Genomic DNA, 23792 nt, shown 5'->3' with positions numbered 1-23792 from the left:
CAAGCAATTTTGTTTTATGCTCACCAAATCTCCATTTTTTTTTCATCACTGAAGGCAGAAGAGGAGACAAGTGTCTTGTTTAGTTTACCCAGTCTTCCTGTTTCTAATTCCCCTTTTACCTCACTGTCCAAGGCATCTGGGATCATAGCTTCCAGACCTTCTGGAAGGTAAAGATTTCCTATGGGTGACTGGAAAGATGTCTCTGTGGTTCAGTGCACTCCCTGTTCATCCAGAGATCTAATGATTCTCAGCTCTCACTTGGCACATAACTATAACTCTAGTTCCAGGATATCTGATACCCTTTCTGGCCTCAATAGGCACTGCATGTACATGCTACATAGACATACATTCAGGCAAAGTATTCATACACATTAAATAAATATTTTTCAGAAAGTTTATTCAGTTTGTCCATTGCTTTTTCTTACTGTTAGGCTTCCATTTACCCATTTATCAGATAGTGAGTAGGTCAGCACTTAACTTCAGTCTTTCACACTCCGGTTTTGTATCTGATATTCCCTCTCCCATTCTCTTTGCTCAATAGTTTTTGTTTGCCATTTTCCACTGGCATTGTTTATTTTCTTAAGAGTTATTTTAATGGAATTAATTGGGGCTTTAGCCTTACAGAAATTTCCAGTTTGTATGAGTTTGGATTTGTTGTCTTTTTCATTGTGACTTCTGGGTTGGTTTGTTTTTCAGACTTACTTTATTTTTATTTATGCATATGCGTGTGTATCTATATGTTGTCATGTGTGTATATATGTACATGTGCAGATGTCCACAGAGACAAGATGAGGGTGTTAGTCCCCTGGAGCTGAAGTTACAGGTGGTTATAAGCTGCCTTATATGGGTGCTGGGAACTGACTCAGTTCCTTTATAAAAGCAGCACCTACTTTTAACCAGTGAACCCTTTCTTCAACTTCTGGCTTCTGGGTTTTTGTCAGTTTCAAACTCTCTCCTTAACAACATAAGAGATTTTTGCAATATTTTATCTTTGTTTTCAGTTTTATTAAATTCTGCTCATAGACACATTATTATTTTCATTTTTAATATTTTATTTAACTTTTTTCACTTATTTTACATACCAACCAGTTTCCCCTTCCTTCTCTCTTCCCATAACTACCCCTTTCCCATTTGCCCCTCTCCCTACTCACCCTTCCTCCATCTCTATTCAGAAAGGGACAGGCCTCCTGTGGGCTAGCACAAAGCATGGCTCATCAAGTTGAGGCAGGACCAGGCAATACATTCTCCCCTTAAGACGTATTATTTTCTTCTCTACATTCTTTGAATATTTTGTGTGTCTTTTGCCTAAATTCTATCTTCTTCCCTAGTAAAGTTACATATCACTAGCCTAACCTCTGATATTTGAAGTACTTCAAAATCCAAAGCTTTTTTGTTGTTTTGGGGTTAGAATTAGGCTAAGAAGTCATTCTACCTTTGGGCTGCTTTCCAGCCCCAAGTCCAAAACTTGTTACAGCCAAACATGATACTACCTCATGTGCTTTATCATAGTAAAAAATGCAACTAAAATGTTGGTAAAAATTACTTCAGACCATGTGTATAAGGTATATTTGAAACATAAACGAATCCTGTACTTAAACTTTAGTTTCATCTGTAAAATCTCATTATATATAAGTGAATATTCCAGAAATCAAAAGCCAAGGCAATCTCTTCAATGTTGGAGAAATATTTAAGGTCATACATTTTCCTATTTGTGTGTGCATGTGTGCTCACAAAATCAGAATTGTTGAGCAAGTATTTCAAAATGCAGTAAAGGATCTCATTCTGCCTAAAGTTAATAGTGCTTAAACTTGTCAAATAGCATACTTTTGATATGTACTCAGAAAAAGCATGCTTGCTGATGTTGTTAAAATTCCATTTCTTTGAACCAGGACTCACCTTTATTTGATCTCATCAAGCAGTCCAAAGATGGAGAAGGACCCGATCACCTTGAGTCTGCTTGTCCTCTCAGCCTTCCTCTCCAGAGTAACCACACTGCAGCAGATATGTAAGTAGAAATGCATCATCTCATCCATTCATACTGCAAAGGGAAATTCAGAGTATTATATAGAAATTGTAGGAGTGGAATTTTGCATAAGACATTGTTTTTTCTTTAAGAGGAATATAAGATGTATGACTTAAATAAGGTCATATAAAGAATTACAAAGCTGCTCAATCACATGGAGTTGGTGTCATGGGAAATTTTTCATGATAGAGATGGCACCATTTTAGTCAGGCCTTAATAATCAGACAGGATTTCAACATGAAAATTGGAAAAGCAAAGGAAATGTTCTGTGACCCAGAATTGGATTGTATATATAACAGCCAGAAAGCAGGAAACGTTTTTTCAGAGAGTATATATCAGACCATTTGAGTGAGCTATAGCATAAGTATAGGGAGTAGTGTGGAATATTACACATCATTAGTGTGTAGTGGTGATCATGAGAGAAGAAACAGCTAACATTTATTGGGAGTTGCCTATAAGTTTGTGCATTTTCATAATTACTTAAGATTCATATTTTTCATTAAATTTTCATACCAGTCCTATAATGTAGAAGATACTATATCAGCAACAGTTATCTGTAAAATGGGAATGAGGGAAGTAAGGTAACTTAAGATGAATAGAAATGAATCCAAGTAGTCTACCAATACCCATGGTGTTTGAATCCCTCTAGCTACTACCTTTCATAGAAAATGTGCTTAATGTTTCTGCCTGTTTCTGTAGATATAGCATCCCATGATTAGCATAGGGACCATTTTCCTGAAATACTATTTCCATAGTAGTGTCTAACGAAAGTATTTCTACTCACAGAGACTCTGTATTCATGTATAAATTTGTTTGCTAGGTAATGTTTTCACATAAGTTAGCTTTGTATTTTCCTTTAAGTCAGTAAATGGTTATCTGTTAAGTGCTTGGTTAACAGTGCCACTCAGTTGTAAGATTAGATGGCCTGGTTCTTCTCCCTTACTGGGCTTTGTATGTTGGAGGAAGGAAGCAGTGAACAAATAAACTACCATAAGTTGATTTTAAAACCTTAGTGCTGTAAGTGAAACAAATGGAATGACATGAAGGTGAGACAGAGAAGGTGGTAGAGTATTTAGAGAGGCTTCCCTTTTCTGATGAAGTGATATTTTGACTAGAGACATGAAAGGCAACTGAATGCCAACCAGGCAATTTTGGGGAAATTGACTGAATTGGAGACTAGAAAGAAACCCAGGGTGGAAGTGTAGTAAAAGTAAGGTTGTGGGGCACACTGGGGTTAGATTCACTAAGTTCCTATAGGCTATAAGGAGTTGAGGGTTTTTTAAAAAAATAAAGGTAATGGGAAAACATTCAAACACAGATGCAACTGTGTATAATTTGTATTAAGAGACTATTCTGGCTGCTATTTGAAATACAGTTGGACTTAAGGGCTAGAAAATGTCAAGACAAAAACATGGACAAAAATTTTCAAATACTTTGAACATCTTAAATGAGTATGGGTGACTTGGTCTGTCATAAATATTAAAGATAGAAATGAACGGTCTAGAATGTATTTTTCAATAAATGTAGCAGGTTTTACATTGATTTGATTTACAGCATATTTTAGAACTGGATAGATGGAGACATTTTTAAATTTCTTTCCTAGGCTTTTACTTTAAAACACTAGATGCTATGTAGTGACATGTGTTTAAGATGGGGAAAAACTGGGTGAAGGAATCCAGAGTTCTGCTTTGGTCTTTGAAGGTTCGAGATTCAAGTAGTACTATCCATTTTGTAACTGGATAGTTGCATCTAGAACTCAAGGGAGACCTGTTTTTTTGCACAAGTTAAGTAATTTTATAGTTGCCAGTTATATAAACTAAAGGAAGGTCAGGGATATTGAAGTTTGGAAAAGAACATTTTTCCTATTAAAATAGCTTTCCCAGCTTGTATTTAAATAGCTGACTCATGGAATTTGGTATGCAATATTAGATCAAATATTTAAAATGTATCTGAGTATATGTATAATTGAACACAACTTGTGCCTCTCTGTGTGTGTGTGTGTGTGTGTGTGTGAAATGAAGACTTATCCTTTGTATATATCTAGGTATCTTTCTCCTATAAGATCTCCAAAGAAAAGAAGTTCAACTACACGTGTAAATTCTGCTACAAATACAGAGACACAAGCAGCCTCAGCCTTACACACTCAGAAGCCATTGAAATCTACCTCCCTTTCCCTATTTTACAAAAAAGGTCAGTAGAAGATTACTTTCAGGAGCACAGACTCTGGAACAGGCTTACTTGGTTGAATCATGGCTGCAGTACTTACAATATGTGACCCTGAGCACATCATCTAATATCTCTCTATGCCTCAGTTTCGTTGCTTTTAAAAATGAAAAAATAATAATCTGCCCTATAAGAATGTTACTTTATAGGGATTAGGGGATAATTAGTACATATAAAATGTTTTCATATGGTTTAGCATATAGTGTTATTTCTGTTGTTATGTTTGGAAATACACCAGTATTATTTTGCTTTTCAAATGTTTGTCTAGAGCTGAGATAATATAGTTTAGTATTGCCCAGTACAGACCTATTTCTTGGATATTCAGACTATTTAAGAAGTCCACTAATCAGGTTACACAGCATTCTGTGGTTGTATGCAGGTGTAGTAGAATAGTGAGGTCCACCTTGCAAATATGTAGTATATATGCACAAGAAAATCCTCACCTGCTTGAAGCTCTTTGCCAGAGTGAAAGGCCAGATTCCTTTGTGATAAGACTTTGTATGATTTTATTCAGGTTACAAATATACTAAGCTTCATAGGCACATCTTAAGGTTTGACCTTGGCCGGGCGTTGGTGGCGCATGCCTTTAATCCCAGCACTCGGGAGGCAGAGGCAGGTGGATCTCTGTGAGTTCAAGGACAGCCTGGTCTCCAGAGCGAGTGCCAGGATAGGCTCCAAAGCTACACAGAGAAACCCTGTCTCGAAAAACGGAAAAAAAAAAAAAAAAGATTTGACCTTGAGTTATATAGTAATTCTCAAAAGGCAGTTCCTAACCAATAGGATACAGCCAGAAAGTTGTATAAATGAGGAAATTGGGAATACCACCTAGATCTCTTCATTCAGAAATCTACATTATGACCATAGATGCTTTGTTTTAACAATCCCTTGTCAAGTCTGACATAGAGTAGTTTCAGAACTTTGGGGACAAATTGTTAGCTTTGAAAAGTTCTGTTTACCTCTGTAAGTCTTTAAAGGAACTGTTTGAACCATGAGTCTTTACATGTAAAATAAATGGATAAAAATACAAATTCCTTCTCTCCAAAGTCATATTTGTAGCGGTACTCTTAAACTAAACTTCCTATCACCATCATGTTGCATTGATATAGTTTACATTTTTCAAGAGTATGTTCCATTGGTATTTATAGAGAAATTGCATTGTATGATTCTTTTTCTCTTAAGATTGGAAAAAGAATAATCACTTGCAATTTTGATATTTTAAAAATAATCACTCTAATATTAATAGAAATTTTCAACATCAGTGCTGAGTGATTACCAACAGAACCAAAGCAAATCTTATTTGGCTTACCTAATTTCACAATAATATATGACCTTTCCTCTCTGCCTCGGTTTCATAATTTAATAGCCAGTTCAGCAAGTATTATTGAACCTTGTGTATGTAACACTGCTAATACTAAGGATCATTATTCATAAGGAAAATAGTCTTAGAGGCTAGTTTATTGTTAAAATGCTACTTATATTGTAAAGGAATTTAATGTTTTAAAATATCCATTCAAAGTTGAAAATGAACAGTAAACAGGCTTCATTTCCTTATATCTGCAGTGTACCGTCTAGCATATCTCCGCCTAAATACACTATGTGCACGCCTTCTGTCTGACCATCCAGAACTAGAGCATATTATCTGGACTCTGTTTCAGCATACACTGCAAAATGAGTATGAGCTCATGAAAGACCGGCATTTAGACCAGGTAAGAAAGTCAGTCACTTCACCACCATTTATTTCTTCCTATTTACTGTGTGCTGATTTCCCATATAAAGATTAGATTCAAGTGAGCAGTTACATTACTTCTGTTATCTGTATCATCACCTCTCCTCTTTCCCTCTTTTTCACCCTCTTTCTTTTTCCTGGTGTTAGGAGTTTATCTAGAGCCTCTTACTTAGTGGCAAGTACTCCACTGAGATCTCCCCATCCCCATCCCAGCACCATTTCTTGAAATGTGTCTTTTTCCTTCCTTTTCTGTTGGCAGCTATTGAAATTTACTAATTTTTAGATGTATATTTCTGAGACTCTCAATTGAATTCAGTTCATCTACACAGCTATTCTGCTGAGAAGATACTATCTTAGTTGTTATAGCATTCTACTTTTTGGAATAAAGGGACATGGTTGTACTTCATTCTTTTTACAAGATCAACTTAACTACCCTGAAATGTAAATTTCCATATGAATTTTAGGACTGACTTGTCACTTTCTCTGAAGATTTTGAAATTGCATTGAATGATATATCAGTTTGAGAGGATATTGCCATGTTAACAAAGTCTTCAGTCCCTGCATATGTGATATTTTTCTACTCTTTTAGGTTTTAATTCCTCTCAATAATGTTGTATAGTTTTCAGAATGCAAGCCTTACACTTATTTTATTAAATATATTACCAAATATTTTGTTTTTTTTTAATAATAAGGTTGGTGGCACACACCTTTAATCACAACACTTGGGAGGCAGAGGCAGACGGATCTCTGTGAGCTTGAGGCCAGCCTGGTCTACAGAGTGAGTTCCAGGACAGGCTCCAAAACAATCAGAGAAAACCTGTCTCGGAAAAAAAAAAAAAAAAAAGTAATAAGGGAAATGGTTTTTTATTTCATTTTGAGTCATTCATTTGCTTTTTGTGCATTGATCTGTGTGGTTTTGGTATCAGTAAAATATTGGCTTCATACGATTAGTTGGGAGTTTCTAATTTCAGAAGAGTTTTTGAAGAATTGGTATTGATAGTGGGCATTCTTTTCTTCTGGAAATTTCACTGAATTCACAGCTGAAGTCCCATGTTTGTGAACACTTATTGTTTAATAATTCAGAATTAGGTTTTATTTAATTTTTTTAGTCTGGCAATTTGCATAGTTTGAGAAACTTTTCTGTTTTATCTTAGTTATTTTATTGGTACATAATCTTTCATAATATTCTCATATAATCCTCTTGTTTTTGTAAGATTGATAATGTTCCCAACAAGAAAGATATTTTAAGCAAAAAAATGGGTTATTACAAAAGGGATAACTTGTATATATATGGATGTGTAAGTTGCAGCACATTGGGCTTTTAAAATAGATATTTATTATTTTATGTTCCTACAACTTTCTATAACCTAGACAATCAGATTCCTAGAAAAATAAGCTTTTGGCAACTCAGATTTTTATGAGTGATACTTTAAATATTAAAGTAGAAGAAAAGTATCAACTGGCACACTGCATTGTAAATGGCATTCTCAGTGTGAGGCTCAGTCGACAGACACTGGACAAGAAGTGGTGAGCAGGAATCCTTGGTAACAGCAGGTGCGAGCAAAATACTACAGAAATGATGGATACTTGAATTAGGCAAATCGTTTCCAGATCTTAGCTTTGCATTTCAAATCGGTTTTTGTTTGTTTGTTTTGTTTTGTTTTGTTTTTCGAGACAGGGTTTCTCTATGGCTTTGGAGGCTGTCCTAGAACTATACTGGTCTCGAACTCACAGAGATCCACCTGCCTCTGCCTCCTGAGTGCTGGGATTAAAGGTGGTGTGCCACCACCGCCCGGCTCAAATAGTTTTATTGAAAGATGCCATAGAGAAAATTCTTTTATCATAAGGATATATCCTAATGAAAGCTCAACAACAAAGCTAGGCCAACCTACATTCAGATCGAGTCAGAACACGGTTAACAGTATACGGGCTCTGTCACCAGCATGTCCTTGCACACCAAATTATTACATGTTACTTCATTGCATAGCTTGAAACTTTTTCATGTGACCTTTTAAAAAAAGTATGGATCACACAATTAGCTTTTTCTAGTTTCAACACTTTTTTTAAAACTCATTTTTGTTTTGTTTTTTAGTTTTTTTAAAGATTTTATGTATTTATTTATTATGTATACAACATTCTGCTTCCATGTATACCTGCACATTAGAAGAGGGCACCAGGTCTCATAACGGATGGTTGTGAGCCACCATGTGGTTGCTGGGAATTGAACTCAGGACCTCTAGAAGAGCAGTCAGTACTCTTAACCTCTGAGCCACTTCTCCAGTCCCTAGTTTCAACACTTTTGATAAACATTAGTGAACTGGAGCTGAGGTTAGGATGACTTAACAAACTGGATAGCCAGTCCTGAGTCATTGAGTTAGCTGCTTGCATTTTGTTTTGTAAATACAGATGTTTTTGTTAATACCTTATACAGACTTTCAAACTGAATTCAGAATAGGGGGAACAACTTAGAAGAAGTTAAACTTCCTTCTTTTGAGGCCAAAAGAAAGCTAATGATACTTTAGAGCAAGGTGATTAAGTTCTGGGTGCTTCTGTCCTGCTTACTAGATCATGATGTGCTCTATGTACGGCATCTGCAAAGTAAAGAACATTGACCTTAAATTCAAAATCATCGTTACTGCATACAAGGATCTTCCCCACGCAGCCCAGGAGGTAGGTGATCTCTCAGGGTAAGCCTTCCAAGAATAAATCAGCACTCATAATTGACTTTGCTTGTTAATTGAGATCATATATTCAGATTTAATTTTGTAATACCAGTTAATTATTTGCAACTTAAGTGGAACTAGAATACTATGACAAACTATGAAATCTAAATCCATACTTGAAGTTCATAAATGGTATTATATTTGTATATAATAATTACCAGGATAGTTGAAATAAACTTTGTAGAATATTGGTTTTTATTTTCCACTGGAAAAGAACAGTATAAGTGAACCCTTATAAAGACAAGATAAGATCTTCCATTGCAAGCCCATTTTGTGTCTCTGGTTTCCTTTCCCACAGAGAGGCCATCATGGTAAAACAGACACACATTTCACACTATCCTGGAGCGCAGCAGAGAATCATGGGTTATTATTTCAGTCTGTCATTGAATTTTTTGGAAAATGATGTTTTTGTTTATATATTTGGAGTTTTCTAAATCTGATTATATAAGTTGTATAACAGGCATTCCATAAAATTTCTGTAGTTTTACCTAATTAAATTTACAATAAGTTGGACATAGTGGCCCAGGCCTATAATCCTACTTGGCATGATAAGAGAGAAAGAGATATCATGAGTATGGAGTTACATAGCTAGACTACTTATAAAAAATAAAAAGGGAGAATTAATAAAGTAAAAATGAGTTGCAAAATAAGTATTGATATTGAATGTCTGCTTCTTGTAAGGGAGTGGTGCACACTTCCTAAACCCTTTAGACCGAGGGCTGCTACAGGTCAGTGTATGTTGTCTGCATAGTGGGGGTTATAGTCCTGGCATTTGCTCCCAGCCTATCTACACTCTTGTGAGGTGGCCAACTCTCCATCTGTGGCTGTCAGCCCCTTTCTCTGGGTCACGTTTGTGACTTTTCACTTTGGATAGGGCATCTATAATCTAAATCTAAAGAAGCCTCTTCAGATTATTGTTTTCTTTATAAAGTGTGGGGAATTTTAGTAAGACTGTTGTACAACTATTTTAAAAGCAAATTTAAAGAGAGAATTTCTTAAATTCATTTAACATGTTTTTTTTTTTTTTCCTCAGACCTTTAAACGTGTTTTAATCAGAGAAGAGGAGTTTGATTCCATTATAGTATTCTATAACTCCGTTTTCATGCAGAGGCTAAAAACAAATATTTTACAGTATGCCTCCACCAGGGTATGTTGAAAATATCCTTTAATTGGAGAAATCTAATAACAGAGTAATGCTTCCCTACCAAAACATTAGATCTGTTATCTTTTTTTCCCTTTTGTTTTGTCTCTAGCCTCCTACCTTGTCACCAATACCTCACATTCCTCGAAGCCCTTACAAGTTTTCTAGTTCACCCTTACGGATTCCTGGAGGTAACATCTATATATCACCCCTAAAGAGTCCTTATAAAACTTCAGAAGGTCTGCCAACACCCACAAAAATGACTCCAAGATCAAGGTTGGTTCCTTTTTAAAGGAATGCTGAAAAAAAATAACACTTATGTTGTTAATTTTGATTTAAGCACAAAAATGTAAAGCTATCTTTGTTTAAAGTGGGCTAGGCTGTTGGGTATCTAATTTCCTTATGTACATTAAGTAAATGCCTGGAAAGAATTTGGGGAGGAAGAAAATGTGTTTACCTCTTCAGGCTTGCCAAGCTGCTGAGGTCTCATCTGTACATAGCTTAAGAACCAATATTCATGTGTGCCTCAAAACACTGATAGTTTTTTGGGGTTTTGTTTGTTTGCTTGTTTTGCAGAGCAGGGGTAGAGATATAATTTGTTTGTGTAACAGCTCTGGCTGTGCTGGAACTCAATCTGTAGATCAGGCTAGCCTCAAATTCACAGAGATCCTCTGCCTCCCATGTGTGGGATTAAAGGCATGTGCCGCCATATCACAGCTAAAACACTAATAGTTTTGTAATCCATCAAAGTAGATCATTTTAGCTTAACAACGTTTATCTGTTTGTTTGTTTGTTTGTTTGTTTTAAGCAGGGTCTCCACTATATAGCCCCCTTGGCTGGTCTGAAACTTGCTATGTAGACCAGGCAGGCTACTATTCAGAGATCCACCTGCCTCTACTTCTGAGCCCTGGGATTAAAGACGTGTGTCATCATGCCCAGATTCTTTATTTTAAATTTACTGTAAACTCTATGGATCTTAGGATTTTGCTTGTTATGAAAATGGAGTGATAAGGGCTGGCAACATGGACCACCCACAAAAGTACTTGCCACACATACCTAATGACAAGTTCAGTTCCTGGATCCATGATAAAAGGAGAAGAACCAGCTTCCTAAAATTGTTCTCTTGACTTTATACACACACAGTAACAATAATAATGAAGTTTTTTAAATGAGGTCTTATTAAGTGTAGATTACAGTCAATTAAGAAAACCCACCTTTCTTAATTCTGTTGGTGGATTTCTTACATTACATTGGCCATTTCTGTTTCAGTAGGGCTCTGTGGCTCAGCAAAATGAATGTGAAGCTATTTAAAATTCTCAGATGAAAGATTTTGTACAATGACAAATCATATCTCTGGCTTTGAAGTCCTTCATTTGACTAATTATGTGTTATCATGGGCTATTTGAAATTGGCTTGATGTTTATAAAGTAGGAGGCCAATTACCTAGTATAATTAATGCAGTATCATCAGAAATTCTTAGTACCTGTAGTTTGTACCTGGTGGACAAGAAAAACAAGTGAGGAGAAAAGAGCTCTATTAGCTTTTTAGGAAATTCCTGTGTAGTACATTTAATTACATGAGTAAGCATACTTGTGATTAAAATTTCAAACTCTGTGGGAAAATATTAAGTAAAAAAATAAGTGGATATATGATGGAAGGCTCCTGTGTATATCTAGATCTTAATTTGCATGTTTACTTTTTTCTTGTTTGAAGCTAGATCTTTCGATATGTAGCCCAAGATAGCCTCAGATTCACAGCAGTCTTACTGCTTCAGCCTCCCATGTACTTAGATTACAGGGGTGAACCACCATGCCCAGCATTCTTTGGTGCTCATTTTAGGAAAAAAAGTCACATTGTAAACACTCTAATTGGCAAATCACTGATGAGGCTTTAGGGAATTGTAGCATTCTGTTCATGCAGCATATTTAGGTATTCTGATTGATCAAATATGTATGGAAGGATGTCACTTATCAAGGAAATGGAAGATAATAAAATCTACATAGCTACTAGTTCCATGTGTATATTTTTGTATCCTTACTGGCCTATATGAAAAAACACTTTTTCAACTTTATTATCAAAAATATAACTTATAACTGAGTCTGGTAACATAGACCTGTGATCTTACTTGCTTAGGAGGCTGAAGACAGAGTATCCCAAGTTCAGGACCTGCTGGGCAACTCAGTGAGATCTGTCAAAAGAACCTTTGGAATGTAGCTTGTTAGCAGAGCACTAGCCTAACATATACAAGACCCCAGTTTCAACCCCCTGTACTGAGAAACAAAACCAAACCATAAAAGTTATGGTTAAAATGACAAGAAATAGAGTAAGGATCTCTGATTATAAAATACATAAAAATAGTTTTTTACTACATATCAATATAAATCCTAATTAAAGCTGATTATTACTTTGTAAGCATAAATTTTTAAAATAATATTTATTGGGGGGAGTGGGGCCTGCATGCTATGGCACACATGTGATGGTCAGAGGAAACCATTGTGGAATCTATTCTCTCTGTTCACCTTTATTTGTGGGTTTTGGTGCAGGACCTCAGGTGGCCATGTATGTGTAGCAAGTGCCTATACCTGCTGAGCCATCTCACCAGACCTTCTTAATTTTAAAGTTATTATTATTGTTGTTTTGTTTTATATTTATTTCATTTACTTGGGGCCAGGCATGCTACTGTGCATGTGTGGGAGTCAGAGCACAACTCCTTGGAGTAATTTTTTCCTGCCATGAGTTTCAGGACCCAACTCAAGTCATCAGGCCTGGCTGCAAGTGCTTTTACCTGCTGAGCCATCTTACTGGTCTTTCAGATTTTATTTATTGACTTACAAGTTTGTATCAAATATAACTTAAATTTTTGATTTATGAAGAACTAAGCAAAGATAATCTTAAAGCTTTGTAAAAATCCTCTTTAAATGTGGGCCATGGCAGAATTGTGTTCTGTAAACCCTGAGTTATTGTTGCAAATCTAAGAGGTCTGGGGGTTTAGCTCAAAGGTAGAATGCATGACTAGCATATTTGAAGCTTTGGGTTTGATCCTCAGCACCACACCTGACTAGTTATGTTTTAATTGCACTAGCACTAGTACAATAATCCTTAATGTGTACAAGGTCTCAGTGATTTCAGGGACAGAAAACCTGTGATCCCTGGTGATTGAGAATGATGTGTCTGTGCTCATCTCTGCACATCTGCACAGTTTGTGTCTGATTTTTCACCATTAACTCACATTTTATCTTAACTTGACAGAATCTTGGTCTCAATTGGTGAATCATTTGGGGTGAGTATTTCTTTCTATGAAAAAATGATTTCATAAAATATACTGGGCAATAGGATGCAAGTGCTATGTGCTCCTGCATCTCCCTTTATTTTTTGGTTTGTTGTTGGACATCTGTATATGAACATCTGTGGTTTATATTGCAACTACAAAACAAATGGGAGACTCCCATAATTTGAGCTTATAGGTGCAATTGCCTAGAATTGTCCTCTAGTCATGGTATATAAAGTTGAGAAAGTCATCTGAGATTTATAAACATTTCCCTGGAATTAGATAATATTCATATAAATAGTCATTCAGCATTTTTATGTTCATAGTGCTCTGAAAGTAAATTGTGTATTCTTCAACCCTATATAAAGCTGGTGTCACCCAGCTCAGTTCAGTTTGACTTGATTACCCAGTTGTCTTTGGATCAGGGCTAAGATCATTAACTGCTACCAGCTGCCAGTCACAAGTGTTATACCGGTTTTCCATCCAAACTGGCTAAAAGTCAGAGGATCCCTGTAACATCTTTCCTTTCCAGCTTAACCATTTGCTAGAATATTTATAAAATTTACTGTCTATTAACAGTTTATTACAAAGGATACAGATGAGTGCCAGATGATGAGACACATAGGGTGATGTCCGCTGGGTTCCCTAACCTGTTCCCGTGGAGTTAGTAACTCAAGAGCTATCCCAACCCTGATGCTGAAGAATTTTATTCTGTACAAATAGTTGATTAACTACATCTCTACCCACTTTCCCCACCCTAGAAGTTAGGAACTGTGGTTGAAAATTCCCAGCTTCTAATCATGGCTTGTCTTTCTGACACTCTGACCCCATGCTGATCCTATCTAGGGGCCCATCAGGGGTCTCTCCTAGAACAAAAGATGGCCTATCTTCCTTATCACTCAGGAAGTTCTAAGGGTTTTAGGAGCAGGAAGACAAAAGCCACATGGTACCACATGTATATAATCTCATATAAATGTTTACACAAGTTTTGAAAATAAGTAATTCATGATTTAAAATGAGGTACTCTGAAAGGAAACACATGCACACATTAGTGGCATATGTCTAGCTACACATACAGTGCTCTAATGCTCATTCATTTATTTTTTTCTCTCCACCCCCACTTTGCCACACTCATTTCTTTCCTTCCTCTCAGTGCTAGTCTTTCTCTGACAAACAAGAAACTGAGATAGTGCGATGATGCACAGGGTAAAGGCGCTTGCTGCATAACACTAGTGGCCTGAATTTGATCCTAGAGTCCACATAAAAGCTGGAAGGAGAAAACTGACTCCAAAAGTTTGTTCTCTGACCTGGCATGTGCACATGGCACACATGCTCATGTTCATACATATCATGCACACATAATAATTAATAACAATAATAATAATAATAATATTTTGTTTTTAAATAATTGGTTTTATGATGAGCCAAGCACAATGATATATATCTGTAATCTCAGCACTTGGGAGACAAGCAGTAGAATTAAGAATTTGTGACTACTCACAAATGAAAAATTAGTCTCTCTGGGGATACAAACCACTCTTAAGGGCAGGTCCCATGCCCAGCAGTAGATTTTACACAAATGGAAGTTCTTTGTCTCATAAGGTTTTGATAGGGCTTCTTCTTCTTCTTCTTTTTTTTTTTTTTTTAATTAATGTTACGGGTCCTTTGTGTATATATTACAGTTTTCAGTTCTATGTTTTAAGGGATTCTTAACGATACTGTTTCTCCATCTACATGTGTACCTTGTGCTTTTTCTTTGGCTCTTTTTGTTCTGTTTGTTTTATCCTATCTTAGTTTATTCTATCTTAATTTATTATATTTAGATGCATATTTGTTTTCTAACAAGAAGCAAAAAGAATATGAATTTCAGTGGAAAGGAAAATGGGGGAAATCTCACAGAAGTTGGGGAGGTGAAACTGATCAAAAAATATTTTATGAACAGTATCTATTTCCAGTAAGGGAAAAAATGTTTAAAAGAGTTTGTGGCTAACATGGGCTACACAGTGATTTGTAAGTCAGCATGGGCTATATCACAAAAATGTTGTTTTAGGGGAAAACAAAGGAGAAAAAGAAAAAGGGAGGCAGAAAGAGGAAAGAGAAAAAGAGAACAGATGTGTGCACACATGAAAGCATACTCTGTCAGTGGTTATCAACCTTCCTGATGCTGCAACCCTTTAATACAGTTCCACATGTTGTGCTGATCCCCCAGCCATAAGTTTACTTTCGTTGCTACTTTGTGACTATAGTTTTGCTACTGTTATAAATTATAATATAAATACTTTTGGAGATAGAAATTTGCCAGAAGGGTTGCAACCCATAGGTTGAGAACCATTGCTCTAGAGGTAGGTTGGAGTTTGTTTGCTAAATGAAGTGTAAAAGTCAATTTTACAAATACTCAGTGCTGTGACATCCAATTCAAGATGGGCTACAGCTGCCAAGCTTCACAAAGGAGCTGTGGAATAATGTAAGTACAACTGGAGCTAGACAGATGTGTAACAGGCTATCAAACTTTTTGCTGACTACAACTTGTAAAACAATGGAGAAAATGTTTATTCATCCAGATATTAATAGGGCCATGGGACTAAGTTTCTGTCATGCTGATATGTACTCTAAATACATTTTCATTAAATGAAGCCCATCCTGTCTAATGCACCAATCAGATCACATTTAACTTCTATATGCAACTCTGTTTCATTTGTTGGTTCAAATAACATGTAATGTGCATGTCTGAGACAGTCTTGAAAAGGAAGCTAAGAGATGGACTGTTTCCACATACTTATTGGCTGGGTGAGATGGGGTGGTGTGCCTGTTCTGGCACGTCTTACCAAACTCATGTCAGCTACAGTGATATTACCTGAACTAAATTTGTGAAGTCTTTGACTATTCAAGTTAAAAACCTTGATGATTTATCAACATTTCAACAAATGCCATAACCAGTGGTGATTTGTAATACATTAACATATGATGGGTCAACACACCACCCATGAAATGAATCACAGTTCCATGCAGCCTTCCTTTTCATTATGTAGTACTTTAAATCTAACTTAGCTCTACTGCTTCTGTGAAAAAGCCCTTGTTTCATGTGTGGGTGAGTCCCAGCAAGGCCACAGGCTGAGCCACAGTTTGACAGCACAGGGATGACAGAGAGAATCAGAGCTGCTTGAAAGAGATGGGAGGACTCAGGAGGCATGGATGTTTAATGAAGGCAGAATTGGCATTCTTTTAAAATCTGTCATTTAGTCCAGTAAGAGAGAAAATTAAAATTAAGACATTACTTCTGCCTGCGTTTTGACATACCTCAAAATTTGCAGCTGCTAACTTCACAATGCTATTATTTAATGATTTTAAATAAGAACTCTGTAAATTGTAGACATCTGAGAAGTTCCAGAAAATAAACCAGATGGTGTGTAATAGTGACCGAGTGCTCAAGAGAAGTGCTGAAGGTGGCAACCCTCCCAAGCCACTGAAAAAGCTGCGCTTTGACATTGAGGGATCCGATGAAGCAGATGGAAGGTAGGAATCATGGAGATGCTTGCTCCAGGTAGCTGAGCTGGGAACAGAGGCAGTCTCAGCACTGTCCTGAGTCCCCTCAGTCCTTGTCCTGTCAGTTTTCTGTGTTGTGAGAACAGCTAAAAAAGAGTAGATGTGGTTCATGGTGATGCACGCCTTTAATCCCAGCACTTAGAAGGCAGAGAGACAGGCAGATCTCTGTGAGTTCAAGGGCAGCCAGAGCTATGAAGTAAGCCCTTGTCTTGAAAAATAAGCCCAAAACAACATACCAAGTATGAAGCGGTAGAGTGGGAACCACTGTGGAAATCCGACGTCATCTGTGGAAATTCATGATGAGTCAGTTGTTAGAGGTCTACATGTGGCGCACACCTTTAATCCCAGCACTTGGGAAGCAGAGGAAGGTAGATCTCTGTGAGTCCAAGGCTAGCCTGGTTTACAAAGCGATTTCCAGGACAGCCAGGGCTGTTACACAAAGAAACCAGTCTAGAAGAAGGAAAAAAAAAGAGAGAGTAAAAGTATACATGTGGTCTTACAAGGCTATTGTTACAAATTCGTTAGTTTTGCCACTATATTTAAAAATTCTTCCTCTTGAAAAAAAATACTAAACATTGTGTTTTATAAGAACCACTACAAATGTATAGGATCATGAATTAGAGACGTCTTTATTTTAGATAACTTGAGAAGCTTTTGATTAAACCAAAATAATAGCATAAAATGTCCTTGAAAGTAGATTTACTAGGAAGCTATATGTATGCTTTTGAAATATTTTAGGTTTTTTTTTTCCATCTACAGTAAACATCTCCCAGCAGAGTCCAAATTCCAACAGAAACTGGCAGAAATGAGTAAGTACTTACTCCCTCACTGTGCATACAGGGAAGAAGTAGCTGCTTTCGTTGAAGAAAACCTTTTCAATCTATGAAGGAATCCACACTTACTTTTGCATTTAAAATACAGTTCAGACAGGAGTATATATTTAGCTCTCACATTGGTACACTAAGTCCGTGCTACCAAGTGAAGGTTATCAACACGCTTCTCAAGAGCCGTTGAGTAGTCTTACACTCATGTTAATCTGTATTTTAAATTTTTTTTTGAGATTTTATACATGTTTACAATGTATTTTGATCATATCTGATCCTCACTGCCCATCTTTCCACCCCTCCCAGACCACTCCTCTCAGATTCTACTCCCAACTTTGTCTCTCTTCTTCCTTTTTTTTTTTTTAATTTTTGGCATTTTTATTTTTCGTCCACTCCTACATGAGTTTTATTTTGCTTTTTTTTTTTTTTTTTTTTTCCGAGACAGAGTTTCTCTGTGTAGCTTTGGAGCCTATCCTGGCACTCGCTCTGGAGACCAGGCTGGCCTCGAACTCACAGAGATCTGCCTGCCTCTGCCTTCCGAGTGCTGGGATTAAAGGCGTGTGCCACCAATGCCTGGCTCTTCTTCCTTTTTAATATCTACTGAGTCCTGTTAGTGGTGGTGGTATGCACACAGCTTTAGAGCCATCCACGGAGCATGGGCAAACCACCACAGGTTTGTTGAACTCCCTTAATCTTGCAAGAATTGAGACCATTTCAAACAGAGTTTTTCATTAATGGAAAGCAGAATTTTTAAAATTAAGATCAGGTCATGTTCCACATGTCAGCATGACAGGAATTTAGAGTGGTATTGTCATGGGTTGTCACTGAGTGACAGAGTGTTTGCTGTCTAGTGTGCACAGGTCTTGAGTTAAGTCCTCAGCACTGCAATGGACAGACACATGTGTATACACAATAAATAAAGTGAGTAAATTATTTTTGGAATATTAAGACAAATGTAATTTCATCCTAAACTAGTGTGACACTATAAATAACCAAATAGATGGAAGAAGGCAGTATTTGCTTAGTATTTCTGGTTGTCTTAGGTACATAGAGTGTAGCTGGTTCAAGAAACTGTAATAGGCAAAAAAAAAAAAAAAAAAAAAAAAAAAACACACAAAAAACAAAGGACTTACTTGGAAAGAGTAAAAACATTTCATAGCTGCTGGTGGGTAGTGTCAGTGAGTATGATGGGGATGTAGAGCCAGGCTTTGGAGATGCCAGCTGCAGTAGAAAGCACACAGCAGAACTGTGCTTCTGGCTGATTTTAAGCCTTTTTCTTTAATATGCTGTTTGAGCCAATATACCAAATATACCAAACATTCAAAATATTAGTTATATCAATTAATACATTTCTATTTTATTTTTTAAATAGTTGTCCGTGTTCCTCCTCCCCACCCCTACCCCCCGCCAGTGTACATGTAAAGAAATTCAAACCTTGGAATGCTTACAAGTATTTTTGGAGCCCACAAACCCACATTACAAGGGGCAGAAAGCTGTAAGATGATGTCTTTTATAGAGAAGTCTGGTCTGTAGCTGTATTCAGTCATTTCCTGGTGACACACAGAGCTATGATCTCCAGTCCCTCTGGCAGGCTGAAGTTTAGGCTTTTTTTGCAACAGGAAAATTGGGGACAAGATAGGCTAGCTCTCTGCTGGGTTCATCCTTAACCCTGTACTAAACCAGGTGTGGTACACTCATCCCAGCACTTTGGGAGGTGAGATGGGAGGATCAGAATTTCAAGGTCATTCTGGGATGACGTGAATATTTGTAATTAATTGGTTTTTAGCACTGGGAAATAAATGCAGATTCTTGCCCAGAGAACCATATCCTGGTTTTTTTTTTTTTTTTTTTTTTTTTTTTTTTTTTTTTTTTTTTTTTTTTTTTTTTTTTTTTTAAGAATGTCTGCCTATAAATCAAGAATTTGTTTTTTGGTTAGATTTAAGTGTGTGTGTGTGTGTGTGTGTGTGTACGTACATGCATATGTACATACATGAATTTACATGCAGTTGTAAGCATCCAGGCATGGGTGCTGGGAATGGTATATACAAGAGCATCTTGCTTTTAAAAACTGAGCCATCTTTCCAGTCCTAAGAGCATGGCATCCCATCCTCCTACCTTCCCTTTTGTGGCTCTTCCTCTTCTCATTTGTTTCCTCAGAGGTCTTACTTCTACTTTATTTTGTATATAAAAACATGGTTTTTATGTGTAAAGTCAAAAGATTGTTTTGTTTTTAGTAACTTAAAGTGTTCTGGTTTTGACCATATTATAACTAACAGTTAATCATTTTTAAAATGCCCATGCCCAGTTTAATCTATCTCAAAAAGGAAAAAAGAAAAAAAAAAAAAAAAAAAAAAAGGTTTGGGGCCAGAGGATTGCCTACCATTATAGAAAATACAACATTCACACTGCAGGCCAGGAGTTGTGGTTCTAGTCTGTTTCAGTGACCAAACTTGACTTCAGTGTCTATAGACTAGTGGTTTGCAATGAGGGACATGTAGGAATGTACATAGCTGTATTTGGGGGTGGGTCACAAAGAAAATGATATTTTTTTTTTAGAAAATGATGTTTTTAAAAATGTTTATTTGAGGTATACATTATATATTTTTATTTATTACATTCTGAGAATGTTATATGGTGTGTTTTGATCATTCATCCTTCTCCAACTCTTCCCAGATTTATTTTATAATTTATACATACACACAAGCAATACAGACATACACACAGACAGACATATTATGGTACTATAGCTTGAAAAAAAATTAACAGGGGAATCTGGCTTTTAAAAGGTTAGGTTGACATAGTAATCCCAGCACTTGGTAACCTAGACAGGAGGAGCATGAATCCAAGTAGAATATGGGCCATAGAGCAAGACTCCATGTGGAAACCAAAAAACTCTACTGCAGGGTTCAGAGCTCCAGCTACTTAACATGAGCATGGGAGACATAGTAGCTGCTGGTCTGTTTACCCAGCATCCTCAGCACTGTCAATATTATCTGTTGCTTTTTCAGCTTCTACTCGAACACGAATGCAAAAGCAGAAAATGAATGATATCATGGATATCTCAAACAAGGAAGAAAAGTGAGGATCTCAGGACTCTGGACACTGTGGACCCTGGGGACATGTGACTCATGTCTCATGGATGTGACTGTAGTTCCCAGGTTCTGCTAATGGCCGTGTTTACTCATGTTATAGATATAAAATGTGCAGGTACAAGTTGAATATTTGTGTGGATGTTTCCTAAGCCACTTCAATGTTGTAATCAATGGTATAGAGTTGATAATACACAGGATTGAGAATCTTGTGCAGATCATGCCATTTAAAACATGAAAGCAGATCGTTTGCATTTCCAACGTGAGCCTGCTGCCCTCAGAAGTGAGGCTGCCTCTGGAGAGGGGTCCTACAGCCCCTTATGCCTGGCTGACTACTTTGCCTTTCCTCATGGCACATGTGTGATGTTTGCTCTTGGTTTTATTAATTTATATGTATTTTTTTAATTTAACGTGAATACCCTTAGAAAGTGTGTCCTGTCTTCCAGATGCAAGTTGATTGACTGTCCACATCAACCAAATTATCTTGGCTCTTCTACTGACACAGATTGTTACAAACCGCGGAAAAATACTAATTTCTACACATTGGGCTTATTTTGATATTAGAATCTAATGTACTGTGTGTTTGTTTTACATATTTTACCTTTGAAATACAAGCAAAAAAAAAAAGTATAAACATATGATACTGTCTTACTACTGACACCGATTTCATACCTCAGAACCTGTAAGAATTGATTCTTTTATTCATCCAACTCATGCTTTAACTGAAGATTATTGATAATATTCCAGGTTATTTTTTTCCTTTTAATCATTCAGATAACTGAATTTAAGTACCCATGTAGTACTTGAAAGTCAAGTCTGACCACAACTGTGCTGCAGAGGACCCAAGTACAGTACAACCCAAGTGCACTTTCTAATGTTTCTGGGTCCTGAAGAATCAAGATACAAATTAATTTTGTTCCACAAGTAGACTGTTAGCTATAGGAGCCTTCTTTTTTTTCCCCTCATAGAAGTAAGTGTCTAATTGCACCTCAACAATTATTCTGCTCTCCTAAATTTGGGAAAGTTTGTGTTTTCTCTGGAATGGTACATGTCTTCCAGGTATCTTTTGAACTGGCAGTTACCTGTTTTTTTTTGTTTGTTTGTTTTTTGTTTTTTTGTTTTTAAGCCAATCTGGTCTAATAACATTGGCTTGTTCAAAGCCACACTATTTCTAGTCCGACGTTACTTCGAGTAATCAAAGGTGTTTATAAATAAGTTAGGCATTAACATTCTCTCTGATTCTGTGAAAAAGCTTCAAATGAAAATAGCTGCATTGAAAAGAGGCACTCCCTTCACCCCCTCCACCTAAAGGTGTATTTAAATTATCTTGTGGGATTAACTTATTTAGAGATGGTATAATTTAAAATAGGTGATATTTAAGGTAGCATCAGCTAGCAGTTAAGAAAATCACTTTTTCTAAACTCCATACTTTTTGGAAAGAAATCTGGTCTTGTTAGAAAACAAACTTCGATTTTCTCCTCAGTTTAGTTTCGGTTTTACTAGTTTAATAGTTATCTCGATAACAAAAGCAATAGACAGCTTCCTCCATTTCTCATTAAGTTTTGCATGAACATCCTACAGATTAGTTAGGTTTTCGGTTAAGGGCTTACCATACTTTTAGGTCTTTTGCTAGTAAGTTCAAGTTAGAATTAGTGACAGAATTATAGGAATTTTCAAAGATCCTGTATTGACATTTCTTAAGGCTGCAGACACTGCACTATTGGTTTTGTTTTTGTACTGGTTAAAACTATACATTCAAAATTGCTATGTTCCTATTTTCTATAATAGTTTTATCTATTTTAAAATAAACTAGTTGGTAAGAGCCTTACTGGTGTGATATGGTCTCTGTGCTAAGTGTTTTATGTCTGTGAGCTTTCTCCTAACATCTCATTCATTCTGATGATCCTCAGAATTATAGAGATGTGCTTTTAGGTCCACATACATATGTACAGACATATGTACGTACATACATACATACATACACACATACGTACGTACATACATACGAGATTATACATTATTATATTTGTGTATTTATACATACATATTAATTCTGTTTCCTTTTGCCTCAATTTGTGAAATGAATTTGTTTAAGTAGTTGTGTGTTTTATGAGACCCTGTCAGAAACAGGTGGGGAAAAAAGGGAGGCCCTGGGAAGCCTTAAAAGCAACTAGTACAGTAGGGCACAAAGAAAGAGCCAGATGAAACAGTAGGTTGCTATTTAACTGCCAGCTGGTTGCTGCAGGCCCTTCTTTGTTGATAAACAGTAAATCTATCCAAACATGACAGGAGGCTAATAGTAAGGTAGTGAGTTCGGTGACTCCAGATGTAGGACTGAGTTTCAAAAGAGACACCTCTTTTGAAACTGCACTGCGCTGCCTCCATTAGACAGGGGTACAAAAACAAAAACAAAACCACAGGACCAAAAAAACAAAAAACAGAAAACAAAAAACTGGGGGTGGAGGTGAGTGCTTGTAAGCACAGCACTAACCAGCTGAGTCAGGAAGGTATGTGTGGAAGGCCAGCATGGCTTATATAGAAGGCATAAGTAAAACTTTTAAAAAGAGGTAGAGAGGAGGTAGAGACAAACAAGATACATCCAATAAAGAACTGTTACCTGAAATACACAAAAAACTCTTAAAGCTCAACAAAAAGAAAATTATTTCATTTAAAAATGAGTAAAGACCTGTCCAGATAGATAACCAAAGAAACAGCAGATGGCAAATAGGCACATGCAGGGATGCTCCACATCATACACCATCCAGGAGATGCAAAGGAAGACAGCGCAGCACTACACATCTGTTAGAATGGTTAGAATTTGAACCACCAACACTACCAAAGTTCTGTGCTGCTGACAACAGAACTCCTTCACTGCTAGTGGGAATACAGCTTGGCAGTGTCTTACAAAACTACACATAACTTTACCATAAGATCACACAATCACACTCCTTGCGATTTATTTACCAAAAGGAACTGGGAACATGTCTACACAAAGTTGTTTGATCACTTATTCACAATTGCCAAATCTTAAAAACAATCGAGATATATTTTAGTAAGTGATACGGATAAACTAGTACATCCAGCAAAAAAAAAAAAAAAGAAAGAAAGAAAAAGAAAAAAAATCTGTTAAGCCATGGAAAGACAATGGAGGAATCTGAAGTGTCTGTGACTAAATAAAAGAAATCAGTGTGAAAAAACTGCATGCTCAGATTTCAGTGATGTCTTGGGAAAG

At 36.5% G+C, this 23792-nt stretch overlaps 1 protein-coding gene across 1 annotated transcript in view; it reads left to right on the top strand.

Moving 5' to 3' along the window:
* The window catches only part of Rb1 (RB transcriptional corepressor 1), a 132795-nt gene extending 110407 nt beyond the window's left edge, over positions 1–22388 (top strand). The window contains 10 exon segments of the mRNA XM_027390147.1: positions 1890–2005; positions 4068–4213; positions 5807–5952; positions 8538–8642; positions 9729–9842; positions 9949–10112; positions 13086–13116; positions 16475–16617; positions 17407–17456; positions 20480–22388. Of these exon segments, the coding sequence (XP_027245948.1) occupies positions 1890–2005; positions 4068–4213; positions 5807–5952; positions 8538–8642; positions 9729–9842; positions 9949–10112; positions 13086–13116; positions 16475–16617; positions 17407–17456; positions 20480–20553 (1089 nt within the window). The 3' untranslated portion in view covers positions 20554–22388.
* Positions 22389–23792: the final 1404 nt, after the last annotated feature.

Source organism: Cricetulus griseus (genome assembly GCF_003668045.3).
Source record: "Cricetulus griseus strain 17A/GY chromosome 1 unlocalized genomic scaffold, alternate assembly CriGri-PICRH-1.0 chr1_1, whole genome shotgun sequence".
NCBI lineage: Eukaryota > Metazoa > Chordata > Mammalia > Rodentia > Cricetidae > Cricetulus > Cricetulus griseus.
This window is presented reverse-complemented; position numbering and strand designations above follow the sequence as displayed.